The sequence below is a fragment of the Camponotus vicinus genome, unplaced genomic scaffold, assembly GCF_025532165.1.
Source record: "Camponotus vicinus isolate PSW18456_S1 unplaced genomic scaffold, iyCamVici1.0 SCAF_7, whole genome shotgun sequence".
In the NCBI taxonomy this organism is placed as follows: domain Eukaryota; kingdom Metazoa; phylum Arthropoda; class Insecta; order Hymenoptera; family Formicidae; genus Camponotus; species Camponotus vicinus.
Window position 1 is genome coordinate 10,291,964 of NW_028141979.1, and position 12,999 is coordinate 10,304,962.

Sequence of the window (12,999 nt, forward strand, 5' to 3'; positions counted from 1 at the left end):
TATAAATAAAAGCTTCATACGAAAATGGAATAAAAAACATAAACAAGTTTATACTTACTGACATCTGTCAATATGTAAGATATCCTATGCTATGTATAATCAAGACGTTATTTATATAACACTACGTACATTCTATATACTGTCAGGTATGCCGACAGAGCCATCAGTTCATGATAGTCTCTTGAAGCGATAAGTTCGCGATTGAATGTTTTTGGTGGTAAATCTGATATTAAACCTAGCTATTTCAACTAGTAGGGTAAGGCATTAAATATATAATAAAGTATTTATCTTTCTTTCTTTAAATGTGCACACAAAATTGTGTGGAGTAACAGGTAACGCTTTTATTTTATAAAAGACTTTCTATTTTATAAAAGATTTTCTTTAATTTTCAAATCGACTAACTCATTTTATTGTAAATAATATTTTTATCTTTTGCATACATTACAGTAAATAGAAATGTGTGGGTGAAGACATTTACGTTTGTAATAACATGTTTCGACCATTTTGACATATAGAAAGTGTAAAATTTATAAGCTAAATTTCTTTTTGACATTATAAAATTATTTTGTAATTAATTTTTTATTATTGCTATAAAATTATCTAAGCTATATAAAATATTATCTCATTAGCTAAGCTATGAAATTATCTATCTTAAAAACGTATAATATTACCTGTGTTTTGTTTCTAAAATATTTTTTATAATGAATATCTAGGACCAGTAGGATATATTCATTTGAATGTGTAATGAACGAATAAACAACAAATAATAAAAAATTAACATTTTATTCAAAAAGATTTGTTATAAAAATATTAACATAATTGTTTTTAGAATTTTGTTCGAATGTTTGATACAATCCGCTACATTATCAAAATTTCAAATATTTGATGATATTTGATTTCCGTTCAGTGTTTGTATGTCTTTAATACATTTCTTACTTAAGGAACAGATTGATCTTGAAAATAGCATGTTAGTAAACATATAGTCCATATCATGTATAAAATCGCGTTGTTCAGAATATACCTTCATTTCTCACACATTTTAATGCTTATATATATATATACATTGAAATATGTAATTGTACTAGAACAAATCTTAAAGATAGCTAAATTGAGATAAATAAGAGTTATGTTTATTGTGCTTGTCCTACTGGAATTATCTAAATACATCCTTCATGTCTCATATTCAAGTCCGAAAAAATATTTCATATGTCGTTTTAATAATTTGTATATTTATCTTTTCTAATCATTCCTTTATTTATTAAACTGTATTATTTTAATTTCTTTTTAAATTAATCGTATTTTCTTATGAAGTGTTTGGTAAATTCTCTTGAACGTTTTTTCACACAAAAATCGATTTTATTGCATACTCTTTGCAAATACTTTTTTTCTTAATAAAGAAACGTTTTTTTATAGATATCCGAGAGAAATTCAACATGACATTCTTAAAACTATTATTAACTATTAGTATAATATATCTTGCCATGATGGCAATAGCGAGTCATGTGGATGATGAAGAATCAAAAATCAAAGGAATCGATGAAGAATCGAAAATCGCAGTGCGCAGTGTATTAAACAATACATCAAGCAATATATCAGATTATATACTTCCGACACATTATAACATACAGTTAATGTTACACAATAATTATCTCCTTAGCGAATGCATAATCACTTTAAATATTTCTCATGCAAAACGATACATAGGATTTTATGTACCGGATACAACAATTATAATGTACTCAAAATTAAATCAAAATAATGGTAAGCTTTATGATACAAATTCAACAAATTTTATTAAAAACAATATTGTCGTGCTCGATTTCGGTGATGTCTCGTTGCGTGGAATATACGATCTGTATATAGACTATGCAATCTCAATTAATATCGTAAGGGAATCTTTCGGAACTCCGTACATAAACGAAGATAAAGAAATAGAGTAAGTAGAAGAATATATAAAATATCAAAAACAATTTGTACATTTGTGCATTCTACGCTTACAATTATCTAAAAAATTAGTCATTATCTAAAATATATCATTAAAATACGGTAGGTGGTTAATCGCAACAGGTATCCAGCGAAGAAATTGGTATCAAACGAAAAAACAGCAAATATTTCCATATTGGGACAAGCCAGAATTAAAAATTACTTTTATTATTTGCATAATACATCATCCAAAATACAAAGCTTTGTCAAATATGCCGATACGAGATACTGAATTGACGAACGATAATATGATATGGACATATTTTCATGAGACTCCTTTGATATCCATAGATAGCGTAGCATTTCTGGTATCCGGTTTTCATCAGATCATCCTCTCGGATAATGAAACAATTCGTTCATCCATATGGTTCAGACCACAATCGGAATCGCATCTAGAATTTGCGAAAACTGTTATTTCTTCCACTAGTGTATACATTCGTAATTGGAATATTTTGAGGAGAGGACTTGCGCGGACCTCTGTTTCATATGAGAGCAAAGTGGATCATGTCGTAATCCCGGATTTACAAAATGATATAGAACAGAGTTTGGGTTTCATTTTTTATCGGTAATATATATAGTTAAAAATATAGATATATTTTAAGAACTATTTTAATTACATATTATATTGTAATCCATTTACATAAGAAATTATATTAATATCATAAATTTTTCATACATATTAATATAATTATTTTTAGAGAAGCAGATATCACTTATAATGAAGAATTAGATCCTGTCGCATACAAAACGATAATTGCACGCTTAATTGCACGTGGGATGGTACAAAAATATATTAGAAATCTGTTCAGACCAACTTACTTATGGCCTCATACATGTTTAAACGAAGGATTCAATATATTTTGTCAAGCATACATTATCGGCAAGGTTAATTTATTACTAATGCTATTTGAATACGCAGTCAAATTATTAATGGCTTAGCAATATAAATAATTGTTAAATATTTGTGCAAATATTCTGTTTTATTTCTTAAATATAAGAAATTATAAGAATCCAAGTCTCTAAAATTTCTAGAAATCCGGTGAAAGAAATTTAATAAGAACTAAATATGTATATGTTTTTGTATGAAAATTATCGCAGAAAAATTTACACTCACAAACACACATAAAACTTTATTCTTAACAATAGCATATAATAAGCTAATTTTGATATGTATGAAAAACTTTTTCTTTTTGATTATTTATGATAAGTTATGATTATATCGAATTGATTTTAGACTCTGCCAAATTCCCGGATGATGGATTTGTTTGTAGTTCAAGTTCAACATGAATTACTCTATCTAAATGCTTATGTTGTTATAAAATCTACTAGAGAATATAATATAAGCTATCCTGAAAATTATATACAGTCTTCTCTTTCTCATATCAAAGGTATGCGTATAACACTGCATAATTAAACAATTAAATAATTATAAATTTCTGAATGTTAATTTCATATAAAATGAGAAAAGTCATTTATAAACAAAAGACCCTGTGCGATTCTTATGGAAATTGAATTTTGACGTTTGGTGAAATTTGTAGAAACTCTGGAAATAAATAGTGGCAAATCGAAAGTCACATTAACCGCGATATCGTTTGGTAGAGCCATTTCGTCGCTACAAGCGTTCAATTGCCGAAATAAGGCGTTATTTCATTACTACTGAGGGAAAATAAATAATGTATTATTGAGTAGAATCACACACAGTTGATTACTTTTATTAATACATAGATATTATATTTACGTGGAAAATATGTACATAAATGTATATATAGGGTGTCCATAAATTTCCTATATATTATATTTCAGAAACGGTTCAAAAATTACAAAGAATCATGAAACAGGTGTTTAATTATTTTGAGAGGCTAGTCTTTTAAAGCAATTAGGAAAGTTGTATCTCTCTTCCATCCGAAGGGGGAGACTTAGGGAAAACTTATATAATAACTATATTTTCAACTAATTATATTTTATCAAATATCAAATAGCATGTTATGGCGACGACAGCGGCGATGCTGCTACACACACATTTCTTCCATGTTAATAAATTAGTAAAATGTATTAATAAAAGTCATCAACTGTGTATGACATTCTAATATATTATTTACTTTATTTAATATATTATTTATACTTTTCCTTAATAGTATTGAAATAACGCCTTATTTCGATATTTGAATACTTGTAGTGACGAAACCACTTCATCAACCTTATCAAATTTATTTTGACGTTTTTTTAAATTTTTATTGTGTTTTCACGTAAACTATTTATTTCCAAAAGCAAATTCAATCAAAATTCAAATTTCTTCGAAATTCAATTTCCATAGATGAACCGTGCAAGGCCCTTCATTTGTAAAATTTAATATATTTTTTCATAATATTTGCAATAACGTAATAATGTCTAACTTTAAAATTAAATTTTTATATAATTTTTGAATAATTTTATAATGTGTAATTTTTTTTAAATTATAACTATACATGTTTATCTAAGATTTCAAAAAATTATAATAAAATATAAAATTAACTGATTCCTTATAATTGTCTAATTTATTATTTTTAACACATTTTTAATCATTCACTATTTATCTATTATTACAAATTTTTTCGTTGAATTGTATTTATCAATCTTTTATAGCTGCTTACTTAGATTTAATTACACAAACTTTGGGTGTGATATATTTAATTTTATTAATTACATATACAGGGTGTCAGGAAATTTTTCGCAGTCCCCAAGTGTGAAGGTAGATTGGCTCAAATTAAAAAGGAAAGTCTTGTACTGTTTTGCGATATTTACAATAATTAATGAAAAATTAATTAAAGAGGATCGGCCAATGCGCGTGGCTAGAAGTGCGTGGCGGTGAAGGCGGTCTCACTGTAACATAATGGCGGCTCGCGGCTAAGCAGTGATTGGGGAGGGGTGGAGCCTTCGCCACGCCCCTACACACTCATCGCTCCTCCCCTCCCCAATCGCCCGCTTCGCCGCGAGCCGCCATTATGTTACAGTGAGACCGCCTTCACCGCCACGCACTTCTAGCCACGCGTATTGGCCAATCTTCTTTAATTAATTTTTCGTTAATTATTGCAAATATCGCAAAATAGTACAAGACTTTCCTTTTTAATTTGAGCCAATCTACCTTCACACTTGGGGACTGCGAAAAATTTCCTGACACCCTGTATATTTACAAACCTTTATTGCGCATTGCAGTAAAGACATTTTAAATATACTAAATTCTTTTCCTTTCAAACATTATAGGATCCATTATATGGCACATGTTAATACGAACATTTCCACTTCATATATTTTCAAAGGGATTCATGAAATATTTGGATAATCAGTAAGTATAAAGGGTAAATGTTTCGATGAAGGGAGCCCGCCTCGATTACCTTGACTTTGACATATGTTGTCAAGGTCACTGCCCTGAGTAACATTCAAAAGGTTTTAGCCGTCGCTCGCTGTTCGTTAAAGAGTTATTAGTAAAAGAATTTCACAATTTTAATGCTTTTTATCTCCGAAAATATTGATTTGAGAAAAAAAAATTTAAGCAAAAGATAAACCCGCTGAAAAACTCTACAAAAAAGATTATATGCATTTTTTTCATAAACCTACTATTTTAGCTGTTATATGAAGAAATAATAATTTTAAATACACTTAATACAATTTAAATTTATATAGAATTTTTAATACAATTTAATACAATTAAAAAATATCACAAATGTATGTGTACACAAACACACACACACACGCGCGCGCGCGCGCGGGGTGCAAAAGGGGGCCTTCGGCCCCCTTCCCGCAACCACTCCGTCGGTAGGCAAGGTGGACCTCACTTTACAACTTACAGCATACATCCATTGTGATTCAACTTTTCACAATGCGTCCTCTACCGGCGGGGAGGTTGCGGGAAGGGGGGCCGAAGGCCCACTCCGCGCGCGCGCGCGCACGTGTGTGTGTGTATACAATTATATTAAAGTTCATAAATTTCTATCTCTGTAAGAGTTACATTATAGATTAAAATACGAAAATAAATTATGTGTAAATTATGATCTTTTTTCTTATTATTTAATTATCAATTTTAATATAATGTTAAAATTATTATAATGTTAAATCTTATAGACTTAGTATGCCCGAAGCAACAACTGCCGATCATTTATGGAACGCTATGAGATCTAAGATGATTGAATTGAATTTTAAGTATGATTTTAATATAAAAGATACGATAAATTCGTGGATTATACAGAGGTATCCTTCCGTGTTGGAGGTGACGCGAAATTACTCTACATATCATGTAACCGTATCGATACAATTTTACAACAAATTAGATGAGAAACAATATTATATACCTGTTACTTATGCTACGGAGTCGAATCCCAATTTTACCATAACTTGGACGAATAATTTGTTAACACCATGGCATTCAAAAATTGAATTTTTCTTTTCTGACAATAATCAATGGATTATTTTCAATTTACAACAAGCTGGTAAATATTGAATAATAAATTTACATCCATATTGCCTATTATATAACAATAGAAATTTACAATTATATTGTATATAATTTCAAGTATATATATTTCAATATATAAATACATGTATGTACATAATTATTATATATATATATATATATATATATATATATATATATATACACACACATATAAACACATATATTGTTTGTAGTCGAAGCCATGTTTGCACTAAATTGCATAATCCAAATTGTCAGAATTGTTCAATTATTATACATACATACATACATACATACATACGTACGTATGTATGTATGTATGTATGTATGTATATATAGTGTGTGTATATATATATATATATATATATATATATACACAGGATGTAACTGAAAAAGCGCCCACGGAGCAAATAGCGTTATTCCTGATTAAAAATCGAATCGAAAAGTCCCGAACAATTTTTTTCTATAATACTTAATAAAACGGTAATTATTGAGTAAATAAGCACCGACCTTTAGACGGGCGCACGTCAGTGAACCACGCGCCTGGTAGTGTGCGTGAGTGCTCCGCCGTTTCGGCGCTATGTTATGCCGCTATCGTGCAATATTCTTATGCGTCGTAATAATGTGAAAAACTTTAATTTGCATTAAAAATCATATTTCTTCCGTCACAAGCGTTTCCTTAAAGAAAATTTCGACAAGTAGGCTAAAGGTCGGTGCTTATTGGCGTAACTTTACTCAATTATTACCGCTTTATTGAGCATTATAGAAAAAAATGATTCAGTACATTTCGACTCGATTTTTAATCAGGAATAACGCTATTTGCTCCGTGGGCGCTTTTTCAGTTACGCCCTGTATATATATAAACACAGGGTGTTAATGAATATCTGTTACAAACTTATAGGGTATGCAGAGTGTTTAAAGTAAATCAACTTTTAATAAGGAACTCATTTCCGAAAACACGCCGTTTGCGAGCTGCAGACTGCAACTGTTGATATGTTCAGTATTAAGAATAATTCTCATAATAACTTTATTTGGTTACATTACACTAGAAAAATATTTAGCAATGTCAAAACAGATGACTACAATAATTGCTCATTATGACGACCACCAACTTCGATGCAAGCATTGCACCTGCGAAGTATGGTACACTTTCCAAAATGTTAGACGTCATTTGTATTTCTCGTTGTCATTATGAGCAATTATTGTAGCCATCTGTTTTGACATTGCTAACCATTTTTGTAAGTGTAATGTAAACAAATAAAGATATTATGAGAATTATTCCTAATACTAATCTTCCTAATACCAACAGTTCCAGACTGTATCTCGCAAACGGTGCGTTTCCAGACATAAATCCCTTATTAAAAATTAGTCTTTGAACCCTTTACATACCCTAGAAGTTTGTAACAGGTATTCATATACATATACTTACACACATATATATATATATATATATATATATATATATATATATATATAAATACAGGGTGTCCCATTTTAACTTGGACAATAAAATATCTCAAAAACTAAGCCCAGCAACAAAAATGTTTCTGACAAAAGTTGTATGGTTTCGAGGGTGCCATAAGATGGTACCATTGGTTTGACCTTGAAGAGTCATTTGAATGTCACGTGAAGGTCACTTCAATTTTTTTAAATGGAACACCCTATATATTTGTGTACATTTTTGTAGCTTATCTCGAGAGCTTTCCAAAATACTATAATTAAGTACCTTTTCGTTAAGTACTTCTTGAGTTATGAGGCTTGAAATAATTTCTTAATTTTACATAAACCGTAAAATATCTTGTAAAATATTCATTTTTCGATTATCTTACCTTAATACTTTTACGTACAAAATAATGAGAGGAATCAATTGGTGTAAAGAAAACACATAGTTGTTTTGAATAAAAAATATGTAATTTGCAATTAACAATTCCATATTTTTTCTTAAAAACGACTATGTTTTTTCTTTACACCAATTGATTCCTCTCATTGTTTTGTATATAAAAGTATTATGGTAAGATAATCGAACAATGAATATTTTACTAGATATTTTATGGTTTATGTAAAATTAAGAAATGATTTCAAGCCTCATAACTCGAAAAGTACTTAATAAAAAAATACTTTATTATAGTGTTTTGCAAAGCTCTCGCTATAAGAATACATAATAAAAAATAGGGGGGGTCCATTTAAAAAATTAAAGATAACATTCATGTGACATTTTTGCTTATTAATTAATAATTATTGCAAATTTTGCAAAATGGTAGAGGACTTTTCTTCTTATTTTGACCCAATCTATCATCACTTTTCGTTTGGTCCATTCGTTTGGTCCCTACGAATTGGACATCCTGTATATATATATATATATACAGGGTGTCCCAAAAGTCCCGATACGGTCGAATATTTCATAAACTATGCACTTTAGAAAGAAATGTTTCAGACAAAAGTTGTGTAGCTTGAAGGGGGTCATAAGATGGTGGCAATTATTTGACCTTGGAGAGTCATTTGAAGGTCACGTGATGGTCACCGTCAATTTCTTAAATGGAACCCTATATTTTTTATTACATATTCTTGTAGCTTATCTCGAGGACTTTCCAAAACACTATAATAAAATATTTTTCCCTCAAGTACTTTTTAAGTTATAAGGCTTGAAATCATTTCTTAATTTTACATAAACCGTAAAATATCTTGCAAAATATTCATTTTTCGATTATCTTACCTTAATACTTTTGTGTACAAAATAATGAGAGGAATCAATTGGTGTAAAGAAAACACATAGTTGTTTCGAAGAAAAAATATGTAATTTGCAATTAACAATTACATATTTTTTCTTCGAAACAACTATGTGTTTTCTTTACACCAATTGATTCCTCTCATTATTTTGTACATAAAAGTATTAAGGTAAGATAATCGAAAAATGAATATTTTACAAGATATTTTACGGTGTATGTAAAATTAAGAAATGATTTCAAGCCTTATAAAAGTACTTGAGGGAAAAATATTTTATTATAGTGTTTTGGAAAGTCCTCGAGATAAGCTACAAGAATATGTAATAAAAAATAGAGGGTTCCATTTAAGAAATTGACGGTGACCATTACGTGACCTTCAAATGACTCTCCAAGGTCAAATCATTGCCACCATCTTATGGCCCCCTTCAAGCTACACAACTTTTGTCTGAAACATTTCTTTCTAAAGTGCATAGTTTATGAAATATTCGACCGTATCGGGACTTTTGGGACACCCTGTATATAAATATATATATATATATATATATATATATATATATCATACATATCATATATGATATCAATTTTAATTAAAAATAATCATAAGATGTATTAAAACTCATATACATAATATAAGATATAACAAAAGATATTACAAGAATATTGAAATTTTAACAATATATTTGAAATTTTCATTTCTTGCTGTAATATGTAGAATTGCTGATACAGCCTTCATGTTAAATAAAAGAAAATGCAAACATCTCTAATTATAATAATATATTTAATTTCGTAACATTTTTAACATCATGATATATGTTTATAATTAATATATATCATTTTAAAGTATTTAATAATCCACAAAAGTAATTTATTTTATAACAGGATACTATCGCGTCAATTATGATATTGCGAACTGGCGAAAAATTGCACAATACTTAAATTCTGAAAAATATAGTAATATACATGTTCTCAATCGAGCGCAAATCATCAATGATGCGTTTCATTTTGCGATAGAGAAGAAACTTGAATTCTCCGTATTTTGGGAAATCGCTTCTTATTTGGCACAGGAAAGAGATTATATAGCATGGTATCCTATGCTCAAAGCATTTGAATTTTTGTCGACCATCTTTCCATTCTTAAATTTTTATCCTGAATTTAAGGTATGTATATAGATATAATTACATTTTTTTATAAAAAAATTATCCATTACATCAATTATCTATTTTATAATACAACGATTTCATATCATAATAATGAATTCTTTTAAAAATAGATATATGTAGTGAGTTAAACAAAAAAAATTAATTATACATTATTATTTAACTTTTTTTGTACCAAAATTCAGAAATTTAAATTCAAAAGGCGCTTATGTTACATATTTGTTATATATTTTTTATATTTAATACAATCATAACAATCATACATAAATTTTAAATATTTCATCAAGTTATTTTTCTATAATAATAATACATTAGTATTTACATGATAATTGTTGATCAATTGTGTAATTAATATTAAATTAGTTTTAGGAAATTATAGAACACAGTATATAACACAATTATCTTTCTTATATTAATTTTCTTTCGTAGTATTCGAATGTTTACGATGTTAAAAATATACAAACATTTTGCAGAGAAATTGATTTATATAATATTAAGATAATCTTCTTACATTATACAACACATAATAATTTAATATATAATAATCTACTTGTAAATGCTTGTTTTATAAAGGAAATTGATATTTAAAGTTTAATATACTTAAAATCTATATTTGATATGCCACAGATTTAAATTAAGAAAATAATTAAGAAAATAGAAATCATATATCAACATCGATACATCAATGGATACATCAATATGCACAGACTAAAATATATGTACAAAGTGTCTCATAAAGCTTGATCGCGCGTGCCTCGACTCTTGTTTTTTCATTGCTATGCGACATTCGCCGCTGGCACACCTATCGCGCATATCCTACGATATAGTCTCGCGAAACGCACGTTTATTCACATTTTTAATTAATATTTCAATAATTATTACGAAAATTGTAGAATGGTAAAGAATCTTTCTGTTCAGTTTATTGCGTTCTACCCACTCACGAACGTTAGCACAATCTTATGAAACACTTTATATATCGATATGTGTGTTAAAGATTCATTAAATGATATAAAATCCATACCTATTTAGATGGTAAAATATATACACAATTATTCACACACAAATAAGAAATTGGTAAATCTACTTATTATGATATTGATGCTACGAAGTCACATAAATATTAAACAAATATGAAAGAAAATTATTTAGGAAAAACGTTTATTTGCGCGTACATTATATCTGTTCTTGTAAATAATGAATAAATTAAATATAATGATAGTTATTAAATTTTAGGGAGTGCTAAGGTTTGATTTTATGCAGAAACTTAGATTTAGTAACTGGAATCTGCTTAACGAAAGTCACATCAACGATCATACTAAATGTTTAAAACAAGAACTCGCAAAGTGGAAATGTATTATAAATGAAAATCGTTGCGAAGTAAAATCTAGGAGTCATTTGAAATGGCATCTAGCAAATCCTGAAAAAAACAAGTAATTCCTTTCATAATATTCAAAATATTCGATTCTTTTTATAAGGATATTTTTTATATTCTACATATATTTGAGAAATTAGTTATCCTATATATCAAAAAATTATTTATAAAATACTAAAGAAACTATTAACACAATTTCGATTAGAAGATTTTTATTTCTATTCTGGACTGTCTTCTGTAGACTTTTGCCTGGATGGAAGAGGTGGACATATTGCAATGGTTTGAAAACGGCAGATCGTGATACATGGAATAAAGTTTTTAATGATTACATGAAAGGAAATGATAAAATATTAGAATGTTTGGCTTATAGTAAAAATTCTGAAATTATAATCCATTATTTAGAATCAAAAATATCAGATATTTTATTGAAATTTTGGCATAATGTATCTTATATTGAAGTTGCATCGATAGAGCGTGTTTATGCCTCAACTGCTAATATTTTTCTTTCTGTCATTGAGAGACATACTAAATATATGCTCACAAGTTTATTAAGTAATTACTGGACAATAAGACACAGGTGACGATATTATTTAATAAAGATATACTACACATAGATGTGAAGATTTTATTGTACGAATTAGTTATAATATTGTTTTATTTTTTATAGAAAAGTCAATGGGATTGTAACATTAATTGTTATAATTAACAATGCATATTCTAAGGGACAATTGGGCGAGGTAAATTTTAAATAAATCAAATTTTAATATTTTATATAATATTTTTCTATAATTCTGTTCATAATGATACTCTGTATTTGTGACAGTGCAATTATTAAATACGAAATTATTTATTGATAATAATTATTTAAAAAATCCATTTTAGATAAAGAAATTTGTAAAAAAGAATTTGAAAAGTTCAGTCCTAATTCCCAGTATTGAATACAAGATAGAAACACGCTGGTCGGAGATCGAAAAACAGATAAATTATTTTCGATCTTTATTTAACAATTGAATAACGAAATCTTTAAGATATTAACTGTTTAGAAATTAAAAATACAGCATAAATGATTGTAATAATATTTATAAATGTATATAATTAATTATTCACTAATGTCATATAGGAATTAATAATTGTTTAATTGTATTTAATCAATATAATATTATAATTGCACAATATGATATTAAAAATATTGTATTGTATAATATTGTATAAAAATATTATATTGTATAATATTGTATAAAATTATTATATTACATTACAATATAATTCATATTATGAATATTATGTATTGATATTTTTAATATTATATTATAATAC

General features: G+C 27.8%; 1 protein-coding gene across 1 annotated transcript; it reads left to right on the forward strand.

The window, feature by feature from the left end:
• Positions 1-1,430: 1,430 nt before the first annotated feature.
• LOC145974427 (aminopeptidase N-like) lies at positions 1,431-12,693 on the forward strand. The gene is made up of 11 exons (XM_083104266.1): positions 1,431-1,936; positions 2,051-2,548; positions 2,682-2,868; positions 3,218-3,371; positions 5,224-5,305; positions 6,082-6,446; positions 10,033-10,310; positions 11,544-11,740; positions 11,924-12,259; positions 12,350-12,419; positions 12,565-12,693. Exons 1-11 carry the CDS (start codon positions 1,434-1,436, stop codon positions 12,691-12,693), a joined length of 2,799 nt encoding a protein of 932 aa, XP_082960392.1. The 5' UTR covers positions 1,431-1,433.
• Positions 12,694-12,999: the final 306 nt, after the last annotated feature.

Excerpts from the sequence above, each read along its gene's own strand:
- LOC145974427 (XM_083104266.1), top strand. The coding sequence starts at position 1,434 with ATGACATTCTTAAAACTATTATTAACTATTAGTATAATATATCTTGCC. Across the intron at positions 10,311-11,543 it reads ATTTTTATCCTGAATTTAAG|GGAGTGCTAAGGTTTGATTT; the intron begins GTATGTATATAG and ends ATTAAATTTTAG. Across the intron at positions 12,260-12,349 it reads TACTGGACAATAAGACACAG|AAAAGTCAATGGGATTGTAA; the intron begins GTGACGATATTA and ends TATTTTTTATAG.